At 38.2% G+C, this 21,925-nt stretch overlaps 1 protein-coding gene across 3 annotated transcripts in view; it reads right to left on the bottom strand.

Moving 5' to 3' along the window:
- Positions 1-8,637: 8,637 nt before the first annotated feature.
- NOS1AP (nitric oxide synthase 1 adaptor protein) overlaps positions 8,638-21,925 on the bottom strand; it is a 79,891-nt gene continuing 66,603 nt past the window's right edge. For all 3 annotated transcript variants that reach the window (XM_075182500.1, XM_075182502.1, XM_075182501.1), the window contains 2 exons: positions 15,911-16,211; positions 8,638-9,922 (listed from right to left, as the gene is read on the bottom strand). In XM_075182500.1, coding sequence (XP_075038601.1) covers positions 9,409-9,922; positions 15,911-16,211 — 815 coding nt within the window. In that variant the 3' untranslated portion in view covers positions 8,638-9,408. The remainder of the gene's footprint in view (positions 9,923-15,910; positions 16,212-21,925) is intronic.

A 21,925-nucleotide genomic window follows, 5' to 3' on the forward strand; every position in this document is an offset into this window, starting at 1 on the left:
TCTGTCTGTGTGTATGTTAGGGAATTTAGACTGTAAGCTCCAATGGGGCAGGGACTGATGTGAGTGAGTTCTCTGTACAGCGTTGCGGAATCAGTGGCGCTATATAAATAAATGGTGATGATGATAGCTGGTAATACACCAACTGAGGATGCCACTTTGGAATTGCAACAGGATGAGGGGGATATTTGTGTAGCCGACGAGGACACTTATGAGGATGTTGATGAGGATGATGTTGTTTATGTAAGTCCTGCACCAGTGGAAGCAGTCCAATTCTTATGTGTGGAATTATTTTCACCCAAATCCTGACAACAGTTGTCTAGCCATTTGTAGCGTATGTAAAGCCACAGTCAGTAGAGGTAGGGACCTTAACCATCTAGGAACCTCATTCATGATACACCATATGAAGCGAGTTCATGACAAGCTGTTGGGAAAATCAGAAACTTATGCTAAAAAAATAACACGCAGTCCATCATCAGCTTGGACCCTTCTCTCACCTACATCCCGATGCCTGCAATCTACACCCACAACACCGTCCTCATCAATATCCTCAGTAGCGATTGGAGTTAGTCCTGCGTCCAAGTTGCTAACGGTAGATGACTCCTCCACTATCCTGGATTCCTCAGATTTCTTGAGTGTCAGCCCCACTGTTGCTGCTACTGCTCCTGCTGTTGGGGGTGAATCTTCATGCCAGAAGCAGAACAAGAAGAAGACTACTAGTAGTTTACAACAATTGACTGTTAAACAATCCTTTGCAAGAGGAAGTAAGTATGAAAGCTGTCACCCAGTCGCAAAGCGGATCACAGACGCCATGGCGACTATACTAGTGTTAGATCTGCATCCATATCCACTATTAATGCAGCTGGTTTTAGACAGTTACTTGAGGTCTTGTGTCCTTGTTACCAAATTTCATCACACCATTTCAGTAGAAAGGCTATTCTTCACCTCTACCAAAAGGTTCATAAAAATGTAATTTGTCTACAAAATGCCATTCTACCCACTGTACACTTAACCACAGATATGTGGACAAGCGGAACTGGGCAAACTAAAGATTATATGACTGTGACAGCCCACTGGGTTGGTGATTCGCCTTCACCCAGCAGGAACAGCAGCAGCATGTACCAAAGTATGTCACATTTGTCAGAGGCAGGCTACTGTGTGTATCACCGGCTTCACTAAGAGGCATATAGCTGACAATCTGTTACAAAAACTAAGGGATGTCATTGCAACATGGCTTATCCTGCTTGGACTCTCCTCAGGATATGTCACTTCTGATAATGCCACCAATATTGTGAGAGCATTACAGCTGGGTGAATTCCATCACATTTCCTGTTTTGCTCACACAATAAACTTGGTGGTGCAGAGCTTTTTAAAAATAGCAGGGGCGTGCAGGAGATGCTGTCTGTGGACCATATAATATCTGGACATTTCTGGCATTCGGCAACAGCGTATAGGAGATTGCAGCAGCTGCAAGAGAAATTTAATTTGCCCTGCCACCAACTGAAGCAAGAGGTGGTGACAAAGTGTAATTACACCCTGTATATGCTTCTGCGGATGGAGGAACAGCGAAAAGCCATCCACGCTTACTCCACAAGCCATGACATTGGGAATGGAGGGCGGATGTATTTTAGTCAAGCGCAGTGTAGAATACTTTCTGTGTTGTGCAAGGTGCTGAAACCAATCGAAGTAGCTACTTGTGAAGTTAGTTCAGACCTAGCTGCTCAAGTTATTCCCTTGATTAGACTTTTGGAAAAGCAGCTTGAGAAACTGAAGGAGATAAAATAAAACAATTACGCTAAGTATGTCAGACTTGCAGATCAAGTACTTTATTCGCTTCGCCAGGATCCAAGAGTTATCAAAATCTTGAAATCGGATCACTACATTTTGGGGACTGTGCTTGATCCTCGGTTTAAGAGCTATGTCTTCTCTTTGTTTCCAACTGACCCAGATCTGAAGTGATGCAAGGAGCTCCTGGTGAGCAAGATGACAGCTCAAGTGTTATGTGACAGGATGGCATCTCCTCCTTCAGTTTCTCACTCAACTGCTGCTAGGAAAAAACTTAGGTTTTCCCAAGAGACCCAGGGATGATGCAGATGACTCAGCACCAAATTTTGACATCTGGGGGTAAATGTATCAAAGTTCGTGTTTTTTCATCTCGCGGGAGATCGGCGACTTTGCAACATCCAAAGGATGGTGGAGGATTATTTTCACGACAGCATAGAAATAGACACATCAGACAGTCCCTTTACATACTGGGAGGAAAAAAGGGAATTTGGAGACCCATGTACCAACTCGCTTTGCACTGCCTTTGCACTGCCTACACACTGGAGACCCTCCAGTGTGTACACGGAAAGAGTTTTCAGCACAGCCGGGAACCTTGTCAGCGATCGGCGTAGGAGCCTACTTCCTCAAAATGTGGAAAAGATGATGTTCATAAAAATGAACTTCAAGTTCCACGAGGAAGGCCTTTCCCGCCAATTACATCAAAATACTGAGACTTCTGTAATGGTGGATTCCAGCGGTGATGAATTAATAATGTGTGAGGATGATGTACACACTGATGAGGGTGAGGATGAGGCTGAGGATGATGACAACAACATCTTGCCACAGTAGTGTTCAGGTGCCTTAAGCCCATTGTTAGCTTGTTTTGTGGGGGCCCAAACAAACCAAGCACTTCAGCCACAATGAGTGGCACTTTTGTGGCTGAAGTGCTTGGTTTGTTAAAGTGTGCATGTCCTTGTTAAGAACCAACATAAGGGTGGGTGGGAGGGCCCAAGGACAATTCCATCTTGCACCACTTTTCTTTTCTGCCACTGCTGTGTGCCAATGTATCCTAGATGTGCTAGGAACTGCCGTGTGTTTGAGTTTTTGACCTGTTGCTTAGCATCCAGCAAGATCGCTGCAGTATTTGTCCGAAAGTGTATGAAAATAATATTGTGACCTGTAAGGTGGTGAAAACTGACTGCAAATGACTTGAAATTAGTGTTATTGAAGTTAATAATAATATAGGAACAAAAAAAAAAAACCACAATTAGGTGATTTTAGCATATTTTAGCAATTTTTCTAAAAAATACAGATCCAAAACCAAAACACACTAGGGTGGTTTTGCCAAAACCAAAATTAAAACACGAAGCTAACCCAGATCCAAAACCGAAACCACTTCACGGGGGTCAGTGAGCATCTCTAATTACAATGTTGAGGATACCGAATACTGAGGCAAAACTTAGGAAAGATAGTGGTAATCTAGATTATTAATTTTGTTGGCAGCAGCCCAAAAAATTATTTTCCATTGGATACAAGACAACGCACCCTCACTTTGTTTAAAGAAAAACTTGTATTATTTTTTAAGATGAATTGGTTGAAAACATCCCTCCATAAGGAGGAAATGATGAAAAAGGTGAAAGCTTTCTTTTAAATTTTGGAGTTTCATAGAAACTATGCCCATATCCGCAATAAAAATGAAAACAGGTTTCCAAAAGAGCTGATATGAAACCAGAATACTTTTGGATGACCCACCTATTTCGATATGAACCGTACTAAACTATGTGTTATGCAGTGGCATTTTCTTTATAAACCTCATTTCTCCCCCCTTGTTCCCATAGAAGGACTTTCTCTCACCCTTTTATTTGTTTGTTCTATATATTTGAATAATTTGAGTATCTATCTCAATAACAACATATTTATGTAGTTACACTATTGTCAATGTAAATGTAATTTAATTATAAGGTTAGATATGTACTTCAACTGTAAATGGAGATTTTTTTTTCCAATACTCTGTTCCTTTAATTGATTTCACTCTTCCTTATTTTTTGTTGCTGTACCATAAAGTTTATTCTTATAATAACAAGTTTTGCTTAAAAAAAAAGGAAGAAGAAATAATGAATCAGTTGTGGAAATAGAGATGTTGTTCCAGGGGAAAGGAGGGGGTGGAAAGACCTGCCTTCAGCTGGGCCAGCAGAATTGTACAGTACACATATGAACCTAGATGTAGTCAACAAACTAGCTATTAGTATATGTGTACATTATATTGTAATGAGAACCATGTGTTCCATAATGGAAATGTAGGGTATAGGTCTAGCTTGAAATGGGGCCAAGGGAACAGGGGAAATGTTGTAGGCATATGTATTTGTTTATATAGGAAGAGATGTTGAATTGCTTTTTTTTTTCTTTGATAAAATATAAGGTCTATTTTGAACACTATAGGCGGTACCTGGTGCTAAGGATAACAGTGATATTCAGACAACTTGGACATTTACTCATACTTGCCTACTTTTAGGCACTGAAGTCTGCGTCATTTTGGCCCCACCCCCTGCACAAAAAAAGATGTCTGTAGAGAGTCATTAGCTGCTTTTCTTTAACGCATAGTTACCTACTCTCCCCTCTCCCGGAATGTCCGGGAGTCTCCCGCATTTCTGGGAGACCTCCCAGGCTCCCGGGAGAGCAGGGCAACCTCCCGGTTCTCACCACTGCAATAGATAAGTCACGGGGGGCGAGGCTTAAGGACGCAAATATTGCATCATCGTAGCCCTGCCCCCTGCTGTAATTGGCCCAAATTGTTACAATCGTTTAGGGGGCAGGGCTAAAATAATGCAATTCGTAAAGCCCCACCCCAACACGCCCACCTCCCTGAGATCTCCCTGAAGCCAATAAGGAAAAGTTTGCAAGTATGCTTTAAGCATATCTGGCTATTGAATGTTATTGACACTGTTCTTTTACCGATTGCTGTATTTGTAAATTGCCTAATGTGCCCAAATATGAAACAAAATATTGCAATCATGTTACATTACAATATCTACATGTGTGGTTGTTTGTTTCTTAAAATGTTCATGAATAAAGATTTAAAAAAAAAAAAAAAAAAGCACATCAGTAATGATATGGACACTGATTGAATTTGTTTTTATTCAGTGTAGATCCTGGTCAGATGGGGGAAACTTTGGTGCAGCATAAAATGTATTGTAACATATGGAACCAGCATTTCCCATTTTTGTGTGCATTAGAAATTAGCTACATAGCTTATAATATCTTCTTTAATATATTGCTAAAGATGAGTGCAAAATTGACTGATCTCTTTTTCGGTCACAATACCAGAAATGTTTCACAGATAATAATATATATATATATATATATATATATATATATATATATATATATATATATATATATATATATATGTATATGTATATATATATATATATATATATATATATATATATATATATATATATATATACACGCACACACATAAAATGAGCATGTACTTTCTAGTTTCAAATCAATAGATACACAAAATTACATTGTAACTTTGAGAAACAGGACAAAATACATTTGTACAGATTAAAACCCTCCATATATCAGTTTTCCACAAATATATTCCTTGTCACCTGGCCCTGCCAATGTGCTATGCGTCCAGTGGTAGATTTAACCCTGCCAAAATGCTGGGTATTATGCTGAAAAAGTAGGGCATTATTTAGGGAAAGTGGTAAGGACGAAGCCAAATCCCTGGAATAATCGGGAATAAACAATGAATTAGAAGATGTTGAACCATATTTTGTTTTCTTGGGAAGTGATTGTTGCAAGTCTACAATGTAATAAAAAAGTGACCTTGCTTAGTTATAGTTTATAACACATTATAAAAAAACATTGTATTTACACATTTACTGCAAGTAGGTATCAGTACATTTTGCATACACAGCTGTTCTCTGTTATGATTATGTAAACCAGGGATAAAAGGTGGAGTTTTGAAGGCTGTGTATGGCCATTGGCTGCTGCTCTGAGTTTCAGTTAAGTTTACACATAAACTGTTCTATATGACATTTTACAATAATATTACACAATTTAGCAGTGGAAGTTGTAATTCTCATGTTCTCTAGTGGTGATATGTACAACTGGGGTTAAAATGAAGCCAACGACTTATAATCATTACTAATAGTCACTAAATATCTATCTGTTTTCTAAAACATAAAGGATGAATGAATCATTTTTTTTTTACAAGAATGGACTTCATTTCCAAGAGCAAAATAGCTGTGGCACAGTTAAAGTTCCTTTTGTTTGTGCTATGTGGCCAGGCATGCGCGATTGTGTGGCAGCACAGTGACGTAGTGGTTAGCACTTCTGCTTTACAGCACTGGGGTCATGAGTTCAATTCCTTATGGCCTTATCTGTGAGGAGTTTGTATGTTCTTCCCGTGTTTGCGTGGGTTTCTTCCGGGTGCTCCGGTTTCCTCCCACACTCCAAAAACATACTGGTAGGTTAATTGGCTGCTAACAAAATTGACCCTAGTCTGTGTGTGTGTGTGTGTGTGTGTGTGTGTGTCTGTGTGTATGTTAGGGAATTTAGACTGTAAGCTCCAATGGGGTAGGGACTGATGTGAGTGAGTTCTCTGTACAGCGCTGCGGAATTATTGGCGCTATATAAATAAATGGTGATGATGATGATGGTGTCTAGATTTCCCCCAAAGAGGTTTTATTCAATGAAACGGGTGGTTGTGAAGTAACAGGAGGTTCTATTTTCATGCGACACATCTTCAGATTTTTCAACCTAGGTGCCCTTCTAATTTGTGGAGGCATCTCCCGAAAGCAGAAAGTACATTGAGGAATGCTAGCGCATTTCGTAACTAAGGTCCAGTGTGTGTGGTCCTCATTAGAACTAACTTTTCCTCACCAGGTTTAAGTAACTCCATTAGAGTTTGACATTACTACTGTAGCCCATTTTACTCATCTCATTAAAGATGCTTCCAACCGTGCACCGTGGCAACATAGGTACATTATAATAGAGTCTTTGGAGTAAAAGAGATCTAATTAGTATTGTTTCGTATTTGCACTGTAGATTAAAGATGTACAATTTTTCACTGACAAATCATGACATTGGATAACATTTTCCTATGATGACAACAACCACTATAAATAATGTCAGAGAAATCCTCCCTGTTCTAAAGCATGAGTGTAATTATACATGAATCACTATAGGACAGGGATGAAGAACCCAGCACTAAAGCTGCTACAGGGCACAGACTTGGCAACACAGGGCCTAACCTAGTATCACTGGATATGTAGTTCCCCAACAGCTTCAATCCTGTAAGTAGACTATCCCTGCAGTTAGCTACAGTACTTACTGCTCTTGTGTTCAGTGCTCAGTCAATCAGAAATCAAGAGATATAGAAGAAAATAAAATGCTTGGAGGAGATGACAAGTCTCCCCATAGAAGCTAATAGAGTTTGGTGTTTAAAATGACATCACTTACTGGCCCCTCATAATGATTTTGCAATGTGGGAAGGGAGGAACGCTTTGGAGTAATGTTTTGCTTGGAATGTGCTTCTCGCAGAAGTATGTGTCATGGAATATTATTAAAACATTTTTGTCATATGCATAAGGCAATACTGAAAGGCAATTCCAGCAATCAGGAACTTTAATTGGACAAACTACATGAACCTGATAGCATGTCTGCTGTTCAACTTCCATGAACTTCATTTCACTCAGAGAACATTGTGCTGTCTTACCATTTGCTATGTCCAGATAAATATCACCTGTAGTCTCCTGTAACTATAATTATTATGGAATGGCAGAATACTTGTTTAAAGTAACCAAGAAGAAATAGTTAAATAAATCATCAAATGCAGTGGATTATATACACAATGGGGATATAGACATCCCATAGTTCATTCTGCATTTAATGTACTTAGTGTGTGATATATACATTTTCTTGCATATCTTGTTTTTTCTTAAAAGAGTTATAAAACATAAAATACAAGTTGCTATAGCATGAAAAGGCACATTGGATCATTCAGATGCTAACCATAAGATATCTGAAACTGTATGTGCCGGTAACACATAGCAAAGTGCAACATGTTGTTCTACGACATCCGTCATGCTAGGATGCACAAGACTAGACTGCGGTCCTTCATTGAAGGCACTCTGAGCCCAATTAATTTTGTCAAATATAATATTAATATTAAGGGATGAATGCATTAAAATATTCTTGTTCTGGGTCTGTACTGAATAGTGTGTTCTGCAGACCTACTAGAACTATCACCAAAATTATGCAGTTTCCACGGTTGGCGTTCCACCTAGTTGCTTTATAATCAGTATATGCCATGGAACTATACTTATAATTTACATTAGTCCACCTTACATCTCCCACAGCATTGCTGTCAGTATCCAATACAACTGCTTGGGGTGCAGCAGGAATATGTCTGACATCACTGGGGGTGGGGAATGATGTAGTTGGGGGTACGGTCTGTTACTAAAAGCTCCAAATATATCACCTCAGGAAAGAGGTGACAGGCACAGATCCCTATATTCTCACAGCCTTCACAGAAGTAACCAGCTAAGTCTTAGCATATCCTGCAAGGCACATTTATAGAAAGAACATTTCTGAGGTTATATCCCTTTACATTTATAGAAAAGACGTCTGTCATGCATATAAATTAGGCTTCCTCCATAATCACAGCCTTACCTCAAATATATTTAGTTCTCCCTGTACTCTTCCAGCATTATTAGATATACAGCTTGTTTTGGAATGTTACAAATAGGTTTGTAGGATTAAATTGTCCATTATATTTTTTTTTTATGTTTAGATATCACTAGAGACCTTTAAAGTCCTTAAAATATCATTGGGAGGCAAAGATACCACAGAAAAATAAAATTAAATTAAACTGAAATAGTTCATAAATACAATGCACTTCACATTATCAAATATTAGCTATAATTATTCAATAATGTTACAGTGCCCAGATAACTGACAACTTTTCATTTTGGGGCACAAATACACAATATTTGCAAAATCTGAAATTTTAATAGACCCTTTTTTGAAATTATTTTGAAATGTTGTCTCAAGTGCCCGATAAAAGTTGTCCTGGTCTTGAGACACATTTAATAGATATAAAAGTTTCATCTAAAACAAAGGCATTTCCCAACAATAGATTTGGTTACCACTATGCACCCCAAAGTGGTTGAGATGATGCAAAGTTGTTGAGAGGTGCAACAGAAAACACAAAATACATTTAAAAGCTGTGGCAACAGTAGAAAGACCAACTTGGTTTTTGGACCTGAACTGTTTGAGGTTTTAGATAGTGTCCAACAGAAGTCTACATATCCAACTTGTCACAGACTATGTTTAACTAACAAACACGGAAAACGATCATGAACGTGATGATAGATGTAGTTCAAAATGGCTGCCCATCACCACTGTAACACATGGATAACTAACAATATGCAGGACAATTAAAGATGAGCAGTCTAAAGAATAGCAATATGCATATAATGCATTCCAGTAATGTGGTTGAAAAGCAAAACAAAACAGGTTGACATGATTAATTACATTCTCTATACAACATTTTGGACAGCGCAGGTCATACTGACCAGCTTTAATTATAGGCTCCAGTGATGAGTCAGTCTGTTTTACCAGAAAAGAGTTCTATTCGAAGGATAAAAGGTCAGGATGTGGACCCTCATTATCTAAGGTAGAGTTTCTTGGCCATGAACTCCAGTCAGAATTATTGGCTTCCCCTTCTATTAGGTCCTCCTGGCTGAGGCAGACCACTTTTTTGTCGGGGTAGTGAGCAGTCTCCCTGAAATTGGTGTCTGACACCTCCTTGTGAATAATGTCAGGGACTGAGAGAGAGAGCTCAGAAAAGACTTCTGTTTGGTTTTCTGCATGCTCCGAGATGTGAGCCTCTGCTTTCCCATTGGTCAATGAACCTACTAGGCATTTGGACGGTTCTAATTCATTCTCTTCAAGAGCAATTTCAGCAGCGGTATCATTTGTCAAATCCAAGCTAGCTTCGGGAGAAATGACTTGCTTTTCTGGACCACTCAATACAGGGTTGGGAGAGATCATCATATCTTGGGTTGTCTTAAGAGCTCGGGAGATGCGTTTCTTTACCACTGGTGGAGGTGGTTCAATTCGAGGGAAACTTTCAAATTTTGACCTACAAAAGGTAAAACAAAATCATGTGTCATAGAATCTCAGAAGATTGCATTCAAATGGGCATATTCAATTGTTAGAATATCCCGCTGCATAAAAACTATTACCGTTATTACGACAATAGTAAGCTGGTTTTCATCTAGCGTAATAACGTTTTTTTCGTGCACTATTACCGCAATAACGGTAATAGTGCGCGCGCCGCGAGATTTTCTGCGTTTTCGCCGACAATTGAATATGCCCCACAGAGTTAAATATATATGGTTCTAAAAACTCCAATTATAGTTACAATGTTTAGTAAACAGTTAATCCCTCAAAGAAAAATAGCTAAACTAGCTTCCGGGCAACTAAAGAAAGCCCAGTCTGCTGAACAACCTGGAATATAATGGCTACTGGTTATGACTAATAGATTGAATTAATTTCATTTTCTTGGATCTTTTATACTGCAAAGTGCTCCTGGTCACTTCGCTAAACTGGGTTTGTAACCCAAAAAAACTGTGAAATAAATGTAGTAGTGCATAAGTACAAGACAGCACATTCTAAATAATGTAAATGTATAACTAAATGTTGCATCATTCTGTAATAGTGACATGTGTCAAATGTATATTATTTTAAACCAAATGTTTTATCTACACACATTGTTTCTGATTAATGTCTCCTGTCCATGATAAAACCAGGCTTCTGACAGGTTGTAGCTCAACAGAAATGTTTTCTGAAAAAGGAATTTCTGGAGTAGACTGTCTCTGGCAGTTAAATATCTCAATAATAATGTGTAAGATGGGTGACCATCTTGTAAATTAAATTATTATTTCAATACAGTAATTAGGCACCTAATAATTATAAGCTTGCTTTCAATCCTAAGACTGAGTACAAGGAGAGAGAGAGCGCGAAACACGGGGAGAGAGCGAGACATGGGGAGAGAGCGAGACACTGGAAGAGAGAGCCCAGGGGCATTGGTTATCCACGCTGCAGTGCTGAGTGAGAAGCGATACGGCTTCTTCTCTCATGCGGCCACAAAAAATATTAAGATGGTGAATACAGAGCTGCTGCAAATTCCAAGCTCCTCCCATGTTCTTTTGCGGAACTGAAGCGGTCTGGACTCAGTGTGCAGAGGCGAGTTGCACATAGGGAAATCCTGCCTACCTCCTACATATGTTCTATTAATATATGTGATTCACCATAATGTGTGTGTCTATATGAAATTGGGGACACAACTGGGTGGCAAGATGTGAAGGAGCTCCTATATGCGCCTGTTATGATGCCATCGGTGTGGGCGGAACTTAAGCCACGCATAATGGCCACTGGCGCTCCACTGCTGTTTGCACGCACCGAACTTATGCACAGATTAAGATAAGAACTGGCTAAACGCAGAGAATATCAAACACAGAATTACATGTGGCATTTGTCAGGGAGCATTTTAAACAAAGAAATCTAGGACTCCACAGGGAGTTAGATACAAACAAAGAAAAATGTGCTCAATTAGACAGGAAGTACAGCTAAGCACAGAATAGTGACTCATCGTTTAGTGTCCAGTTGTGGGGGTGTGGTAAAGGTCACCACCCCCCACCTGAAGCAATGCATTCTGGGTAAAGGTTTAAAAACTCCTGAAGCAGGATAAACTCTGTTTGTTACATTACAGCTCTCCCACATGGATCCTATTGGACACACACTGCAACATTCCACTGTGAGTTTACCCTGCAATAACTTTCTCTTTATTACCTAACATTCTTAATCTTATACCCTATCTGTTATTCTGTCTGCATTTCTGTTAACTTTTAACTTCTTATTAATGCTATTATCTCTCTGTATCTGCCTGCATCTTATATACTCTGCTTGCATGTATTCCATCTATTTCTATTAACTTTTCTAATATATGTAACGCTGCTTGCATGTATTCCATCTATTTCTATTAACTTTCCTAATATATATTAAGCACACAAGCTACAAAGGCTAATTCCTTCCCTCATCTCAGGAAGGCTTACTATCTACACTACAATGCACTCTAGCTTCCTTCCCCCCCACTTCTCTCTCTCTATGCTTGACCTGTATTATCCTTTTGGCCTGAACACATTTCTTACATACAATTGCTCTCCTTATACACATCCTCTTACTTACACACAAATGCATACAGACATTTATCTTTATTACACACATGCATGATGTGCATGTGGCTAAGTGGTAGCACTTCTGCCTCACAGCACTGGGGTCATGAGTTCAATTCCTGACCATGGCCTTATCTGTGAGGAGTTTGTATGTTCTCCCCGTGTTTGCGTGGGTTTCCTCCAGGTGCTCTGGTTTCCACCCACACTCCAAAAACATACTGGTAGGTTAATTGGCTGCTAACAAACTTGACCCTAGTCTGTGTGTGTGTATGTTAGGGAATTTAGACTGTAAGCTCCAATAGGGCAGGGACTGATGTGAATGAGTTCTCTGTACAGCGCTGCGGAATCAGTGGCGCTATAAAAATGAATGATGATGATGATGTATACTCATCTATCTCCCACTTAAACAGATCCTCTTTGCACACATACATAAATGCTTCCTATTTAAACACACACACACGATTGTTATCTCACACTGTCTCTCTCTCTCATTTAATCTTTCTTCATCTCCCACTTAAACACATCCTTTCTCTTTTTACATTTAAACATGCATTATCACAAAGAGAAAATACTGATAATACACTCACATACACTTCTGTTTTACAGCATACACACTAGTACATACATAAATATATTATATATATATATATATATATATATATATAAACACAAATAAAGGAATCCATGAATTTAAGCACAAAAATGAGGATTGCTGAAGTAAGGCTAAAACAACAGAATAGGATATTATAAACTCACTTCTGAAGTAATCTAGTAAAATCTGTGTTAACATAATATATACTGAAACTACAATGTATTATCTGTATTGTATGGAAGCATTTTATGTACTGTATATTTGATCTCAAAGTTATCTTTGTAAAGTAAAAGATTTTTACCTTTCTGTCTGTTTTGTATGTGTAGATATCCGAGGGAAAGGATGAATAGATAATATGTTCATATAGATAATGCAGTATAGTGAAGTGAATGATAGGTATTTATTTAGCGATTAACACATAATGGTGGGCTATCTGACATGGAGGTCAATAGATATGTAATAAACGAATCGCGTAAGTTGCTCTTATGGATTTCAAGTTGGGATGCGCAAGTATAACAACTGGGATTCCTTGTTTATGGTTGACGTGGTACAAGGCAAATGTTTAAAAAGGTTGTGTAAAATAATGCCTCTAAAATACATCTGAGATGTCACGGATGCATGTTATTCAACGTGACTAAAATAGCGAAAAAGTAGCAAATTCCATTTTATCCCGATATTTAATGAGATTAGTTATTAATAAGATCGAAGGCATTATATCATTATTAGGGCGGAACACATAGGATATTTTAACACATAATATAAACTGGGAGGGGCACTACTGTGTGGCATTATTATTTATTATTATTGTTATTTATGAGGCGCCACAAAGGGTCCTCAGCGCCATACATAGAGCATGGGACAACAGTACAAGGTAACAGTACACAGCATTCAGGCATTATAAAGAGCAATAAGTAAAAAGTGCAAATCAGGTGCAAACAATACAAAATGACAAACTAAGCAGTGAGCAGGTGCAAAGGCAAAGAGGTAAAATTGACTATCAGTGCACAGAGTGGGAAGGGAGAGAAGAGAGGGAGGTGCGGAGTGAAGAAAGGAGGCTGAGCCTGAGCCCACAAGAGTGGGTACCACTAACATGATCGGACAAGGGTGGAGATATAAAGGCAAGGGAGAAGGGAAGAGACAGCGGCAGGAGTCGAGCCACAAAAAGGAGAAAAGAGTGGGGGAGCTGGGGGCAGAGATAAACAGATAGAGTGAGGGGACAAGAACTCTAAGAAAAGAGATGAAAGTGAGTAGGCCAGAGGGAGGAAGAGTGAGGGGGGAATTAAAGTAAAGTAAGTGTAGAGGGATAGTGAAGAGAAATTAGAGGAGGGCAGGGTTAGATGGAGGAAGGATAGGCAACCAGGGGAATGACTGCTCTAGTAAAGATGGACAAAGCAGTATAGTGAAGGAAGACAGGTGCAGGGAGATTTCATTATTAGGAGGCCAAGGTAATAATGTCGCCTAGAATGTGAATGCCCTACAGTTTGAAGTATCCCAGGAAAGGGGTGCTCAGGCTCAGCATATTGTGGATAGAGTTGATACATTTTCGCAAAAAGTTGAATAAAACACAAAAGGCCCGGTTAAATATTGGTACTAATGACAGAAATAAAAAGTAAAATATATGGCCCGAAATAAAAAAAAGGTGTGCAAAATTTAAAGTAGCAACAAACATAAACTAACAAATGTCAGGAGTCTTCCAAACATACTATATAAAGTAGAATTGATGGTGCTGGTAGAAAATTAACTTATAGAGGGTATAACAGATGTGGCAGGATGAAAGTTCTAACTGGGCAGTGAATTTGGAAAAATATTGATGTTTAGGAAGAATAAGAAAGGTGTAGAGGATTGTGTATAAGTAAAAAACTGTTTTACCCATGGGCGTTTGTTTTGCATTGATGTTTCATACCCATGGGCTTTGTGTTGCAACGCATTTGATATGCAGTTGTTAGTAACATTTTTACTTGGGGCTTCATTGGATGATATCCAGGCTTACCCAATGCTTTCACTTGCAGTAGAAGCAAGTAAATGGAGCCAGCAGCATTTGGAGAAAGGCAACATGAGCATCTACGTGAGTGGGTATAACAATGGTTTCCAATTTCAGAACCGTTTCCATGCAATGTAGTAGTGTTAAAAATAGTATAATATGAACTGGGGCCACTACTCTGTTGCACAATATGAACTGAGGACGTAATGAAATGTGCTGCACACAGCATCAGCAAGGAACAGTGCGGCGTTAGTGGGACGCAGCAAGGTGCTTAATAAGCTCAGTGCTATGTGACTGCTAATACCCCTAAAAGTTTGAAGCCTTAGAATGCTGTGCCTAGCCTTCTAGTGTTCCAAAATTCAAATCTACTCAGAGTGAAATGAAACTGTGATGTTCCCTTTTTATTTTTTTAAAATAAATTGCAGTACATGTGCAGCGAAAGCAGGAGAAGAAAGTGGAAGCAGTCTGGCCAGGTCATAAGTAAGTTAGGTGGTACTGATGTGGGATACGGCGATATGGGGGAGATTGGGGGGACATAATGATTAGAGGGATGATTGATTACATGAAAATAGTACCAGATACACCTCCTGGACGGTGCTAGGTACACCCCCTCTAGGCACCAAATATCCCTCTGTGAATGTCCTTGAGTGCACACACTTAAGAGTACTTATAAGGTAGATCATTTCTGGACATCTTATCAGAGGAAGGTGGAAAAGGATCTGTAGATAATATGTAGTTTTAGAGATAGCTATGGTTGAAATCCTTAGATATGATAGTTCCAAAATCCTAAAATGATAGTTCAGATTTTTTTCAACATAAATTTGAATATTTAATACCTGTCCCTTTAGCTACATTTTCTTCTTAGTTCAATATGGGTAGATATTTGTGATATATGTAAGACCAGGGGATAAATGTATTAAGCTGAGAGTTTTAAGGCGGGTTGAAAAACCAATCAGAGTCTAGCTATCATTTATTTAGTACATTCTACAAAATGACAGCTAGAATCTGATTGGTTGCTACAGGCAACATTTCCACTTTTCAAACCCGCCGGAAAACTCTCAGCTTGATACATTTACCCCCAGATGTAGAATGATTTTAAACTCGTTAAGCGTGTTAGTTTCTATATCTTACTATCCTGAGTATGCAAACCTGCAAAATGTAGTTTTTTCAAATATGTATACCGTACTATTCTCTATTTTAAAAAACTGCTAACACCTTCCAGGATGTATTCACAACCATCTAGTTGTTTACATGGTCTGGAGTTAAACTTTATGGGGAAAAATCCTAATAAAATCTAAAGACCTTAGAAGAAAGACTCACATTTCTTCCTCGTTAAGACTTAGCGTCCGCTCTTTACTGCAAAGCGCAGATGCGACAGTCTTGTTGACTTCTGTGAGACCGATGTCCCCTCGGTCGGCGTCTCTTCTACGTAAGAAATCATTCACCTTGGCTCCAACTGCTTTTCCCAGGTTCTTCAAGTGCTGAGTGCTACCTGCCAAAATGCTGACCCCTGGCAGATCCGAGTTGCTCTGTGTAGGCTTCGTCAACTGAGTGAGTGAACAGCTTAACTGTGGCTTTGGCATTTGTGCTGCATTTGAGTTCTGGAACATGCTTTGGTCAACTGTAAAATAAAGATAGTATTAAGAATTGAATAAAAAGAGAAAAAAAAATGAACGTGGATGCGCATTAATGTGCCCACGGTGAAAGATATGCAGGTACCAAAAGCTTACATCATCATTAGTTATACATTTCATAGACTGAGAATTGGCGCAGGTTGAGATGCTATGACCGCTTACAAGCTATATGACTCATCCTTGTGGCTTTTAGTGGATATAAGTGTGAGAAACATTCTGGCCTTTATGGATTATTAAATGACCACAGTCCACAGTGATGAGATAGTTAAACTTCCAGTACTCATCCACCCTCTCTCCCCCCAGATGTGTTATTAGTGAATATCCTCTAATGTCAAAGTGATTCTTGACCACCAGAAGGCATCCTTCTGACATGGGAGGATAAGGAGGAAGAGTCAGTGTTCAATATAACATGTACAATAAATATAAATATCTAAGTGTTAGAGATCCCCAAACTGGAGGAAGACCAGGGTGTGTTGTATGACGGACTCTTATTTACGTCTAAAATATGTATAAAGTAAAGGTACCACATATAAACACATTACCCACTGCCCATTCCTATTGTATTAATGTCTCCAATATGACCAACTGTCATATCTGACAATTTACATAGTGATTTACAGACACTTTGGACAAGCCTCATTTTGCAATCAATCTGCTGGTTTTCAGACTTAGGCCATAGGTCTGCTTGCTATAAAGTGTCTTTACCATCCAGCAAACAGGCAAGATTATCACGTCACATCACAGTCATCACATGCCTATAACTGCTTCCAGCATAGCAACAATTACACTGGAAATGAAACGTGCATACATCAGAATATATTTATGGATGAGAAAATCACTGAGAGGAGATGACATGTGAAAGACATCTGAGCCATCGAAGGGTTTTGCTTCTGAAGCTGACACGAATAGAAAAAAATACAGATTGCCACAGCAGCTTAAGACCACCAGGGGGAGACATGGACGTCTTACCTTACTTAGAATACTCGGACAGCAAATGTTAAGAGGGAGAAATAAAAGGCATTTGAAATCAAAAGACTTATTTTAGAAATAAAACGGCAGCATTAACTGTTGCATTTGCAGGAGGACATATGGATACAAGCAGTGTCCTCATTTTACTGTGTAGCCATCTCTAAAAAAATATGAGTGAATTCATACCTATATCCATATACTTCTATTATATTATCTCAAATTTTATTTTATTATACTTATTTACAAAATAATAATAATACACATAATTATAACCATGTAGTGAATTACAAACTGTACTTTTCTAAATAAAGATGTTTATGGCAGTAACCCATAATTATATATATTTTAACTAAGAGTAATAAAAACACCCAAAACCCATAACTTTATATTATGTTTTTTCAAAGAAACATTTTAGTGAAAATTATTTGTATATGGCTCTCTTTTGTGAATATCACATAAACCTGGCAAATATAAATTTAGCCTTACAGGTTTTAAATTCTATTTCCAGTCTGCTCAACGTGAAAAACAGACTTTCAAACCTAAAAGCCTGGTTATTACATATTGAACTAGCTTAGACTTCCAATATAATTTAATTACAACATGATCACAGAGAGGGGGGGTTCAGTTCCTTACCTGAGGAAATACTTTTTGGCCCCACAGCTGAGTACAACAAGGCAAAAGTCACAGGAGAATGGTGAGTTATGGGTAATATGACCAGGAAGTCGATATAAACACGTTGACGCAATTAGAGGGAATTGTGGGATATTCAGCAAGATGGATGACGCAATCTTAGTGGAACCACGAGACACTGTTATTAAAGGACACCGGTAAAAAGGAGGATGCTAATATCGATTTAGGAATTTAAACGTTATAATCTACAGTTGAGGGGTTAAAGACTTTTCTGAGCATCTAAAAATATGCATAATTATCTAGATAATTAAAATAAGACTAAAAAGTCTTCAGTCAATTTTGGCTATTTTATACAGTGTACAGGTTTTTACTTATGTTTTTAGTCAATTAAAAGAATTACTTGACATTAGTGGCCACTTGGCCTTGTTTTTTGGGTGTCAAGAGGCTTCAAGAACTGTTGTATATGACCATTATGGAAAAAGAAGATGTCCTACTTCAGATAAACCTATCCTTTTTCTGATTAAAGTATGTATGACAATCGGCAGCAATAGAGCTTATTGGTTAAACTCAATACACTACATGCGCTCTCTTGCTCTTCTCTTTTTCCAGTTGTAACAGCTGAGTAATTGTCCACATTTGGTGATTCACAGAAACAGTGTTACACTGACCTCTACACATTGGTGGGTATATTTACTAAACTGCAGGTTTAAAAAAGTAGAGATGTTGTCTATAGCAACCAATCAGATTCTAACTATCATTTATTTAGTCCATTCTACAAAATGACAGCTGGAATCTGATTGGTTGCTATAGGCAACATCTCCACTTCTTCAAACCCGCAGTTTAGTAAATATACCCCCGGGTCTCTATCGTGTGTCAAGTTGGTTTTCAATTAATGAGATGTTTTAGCTAAATACAATTACGCCCCAATTTTTTGACTAAATCCACTCTACTGTGACTTTAATAAGTCTTTGAAATATAGACGGAATGAATGTAAAGTCCCAACTGGTTCCTGGAAACTTACCTGATGACTTTAAATAAATCATTTAGTGACAACCAGCTCTGGGTTCCGGACATTGAAATATAATCTTTTTTTCCCCCCAGAATTGAGTATTTTCTTCTCATATGTAGCAGATTCTAGTCTTTACAAAGTTCAGGTGGCCCTATTGAGGATCGACTCACACCCTGTAAAAGACCCATATGATACTGGCAGGTTGACCATCACACGTTTTCTTTTACTTACAGTCTCATGTCCGTTTTTAGTTTGGGAATTAGATCCCCGGTGGACCCCTGTGATGTGGGTAAGGTTTGTGTAAATGGCTGCTTCAAAAAAACCAAGCTTTCTGATTTTCACACAGTTTATTATATGCCCACATATCTTCTTATTATGAATCCTGGTTTAATTCACTTTTGTATCAGTGGTTGCGATTAAGTTAAAGATTTTAAACACATATGGTGGTTGTGACCTAAAGTCAAACTGGTTTAGAGGAAATTCCAAGCGCTCTGAAGTTGTGGACTATACTTTCCCAGGCTGTACCTCTGACTCATTTAAACATGCCAGCTCCTACCAAAAGTGTTTATTCTTGTTGGGACCAGGATCTCTATTACTCCAAATGGAAACAAGCCACCTTATACAGAAGAACAGTAGTTAATACAGTTTTCTGCTTGAGAAATTGATGGCCATTTCAGAAAATATAGATGACCTTCTTATAAAATGACAATTTTGGCTGTAGCAGCCCTATCAATCTCATCTAAAATTTTAACTTTTCTAATGTATTCTTTTAAACCTGGATGTATTCCATATTTCTGCACTTACATTTATGTAATATGTAAGATATATTAATTTGGTAAAATCTAGTAAATACAAATCTAAATAAAAATAACGATAAATAACAGTTCAGGGTGTTGTTTTGCTTAAGCTATAACCAATTGACACTATTGTCATAGTTACTGCTCATTTAGAACACGGATGAATGATGACACAATGCAATGTTTGATGTCATAGTGCTGTGCCACTAAGGAACATGATAAAGCACCGGTGTTCAGTCACAGGCTGTTTATCATTTGAGGAGCAGAGCCAAGTAGACATGGCTCGTTGTACTTTCCTTTCCAATTGGGGACCTTTGTTTTGGAGCAGAGAGATCCCAAAACAAGAACGTGGCATTTTCCCTGTGGTATCAACAGCCAATAATCAAAGCAAAGGTAAACTTAACTATATTAAATATACATACATTTATGTTTTATATATAATGTTAAAAGGATCAGAGGCAAAGGTGGGGGCTACCATAATGTTTGGTGGGAAAAAAACAAAACTTCAAAAGTCTAAATGATCAGACAATAAGCAATGAGTTCAACATTTCTAGTGGAAAAGGAGACTGGCCTGGGTAATACGGGACATATAGGAGCAGTAACTTACAATCTATAGGTTAGAGTTTCTCACCTCTCCTCTGTTAAGTGTCCCCAAGATCATAGGATTTACTTACTGTTTTTATAACATATGTAATATTATTTATTAGTCTAGCAAGCCGATAGGCCAGATGACGTCCAGGAGCCCTGGGGTCTGTTAGTGCAATCAGAAGATGACAGCTTACACAGACCAATAGTGGTTACCTGTGTCCATCATCTGACTGCAATAACCAGCATTCCTGATAGTGATCCAATCCATTGTCATTTTATTATTATTATTATTATTGGGATCACAGTCTTTTTTGGACCACACACTGCAATAATATAGACTAGGATATCACAGCATGTGTTGTGGCCAGTATCCTGAAGATATTATCACTAAAAATATATATTACTGTAGGATTCAGAAAATGGAAATGTATCAAATAAAGCAGATTAAAATATCTTATATTATTTTGTTATTGACAAAGTTTGCTGCTTGTGTTCCAGAAATCAGTGTTTTTAAAGATATTGCCAATGTTGGCAAAGGGATAACTAAGCTGAAATATATTTTATTGCCCACTGATCTGCGCTAAACTTAACCTTATTCATCTTACAGGCAGACGCTGTTCCAGCAATGAATATCATAATATTTCATGTTGCTGCTTACGCTTCCCTCCTCCAACTGACACTTCTCAGTTATGCTATAAAAGACAGAATCGCCAGAAATATAAGAATCCCAGGAATTCTCCTGATGGACCAGTTAAAAAACAAAAAGTAGAAGAAGAGCGTGATAACATCCCGATTGCCAAGGACAAGATGGAAATTAGCAGCCAAGACATCCTTAGAGTGTGTGCAGCTTTGGTGCCAGAGGGGAATGGGTATGGCTGTGCTGCCTGTTGCCACCGGTTCTTCAGCATCCTATCCCTACTAGAACATGTGCACACTGCACCCAGTCAGGGCTTTAGCTGCCAAGTGTTTTACAAAAAGTTCAAAGCCTTTTCTGAGAGAAACAGGGAGTACTAAGGAGATATGGAGAAGTATGAAATGGGAGCATGGTAGATATCAATAAAATATGAAAATAAGTATATAACTGGCTAATAAAATATATGTGAAATTACTATATTTGAACAGTATTGGTCTTGTTTTATTGGTATGTATTATATACAGTATATAATATAGAATATTTTGACAAGTGCAGGTATATACTAGCCAAGTGACGGAAAGTAGCAAATTTGAGTGGTAACAAACTTAATACTTACTTTATTAGTGTAAAATTTGTATTGCTTTCAGTATAGTAAAACTTAACTACACACTGGTGTTTGATTTTAGAATGTATTACAGGACCATGTAAAAGTGGATGTCACCTGTTTAATACATAGTCATCAATATTTTTTCAATAAAGCTGTAATAAGCACGTCTTATCCACCCACATAACATGTAGGGAAACAACAAAACAGCTGTGGACAGATGAAAACTGCAGCAGAAACTAAGGTGTGAAAAACTGACATCAGGTAAACAGATTAAAAAGAAGAGAGCCCGAGCGCATAAATAAATCAAATCAATGTTTCTCCTTCAAATTAAAATGGATCCCAGATTACAAATATATACTGGACATGGGCCAAAACCAATATTTGGGACAGTTAGAAAGTGTTCAAATAACAGCTGCAAATATGACATCTATAAGCACATACTTGTCCATTTTCTCAGGAATGTCCGG

The sequence above is a fragment of the Mixophyes fleayi genome, chromosome 8, assembly GCF_038048845.1.
Source record: "Mixophyes fleayi isolate aMixFle1 chromosome 8, aMixFle1.hap1, whole genome shotgun sequence".
Lineage (NCBI taxonomy): Eukaryota > Metazoa > Chordata > Amphibia > Anura > Limnodynastidae > Mixophyes > Mixophyes fleayi.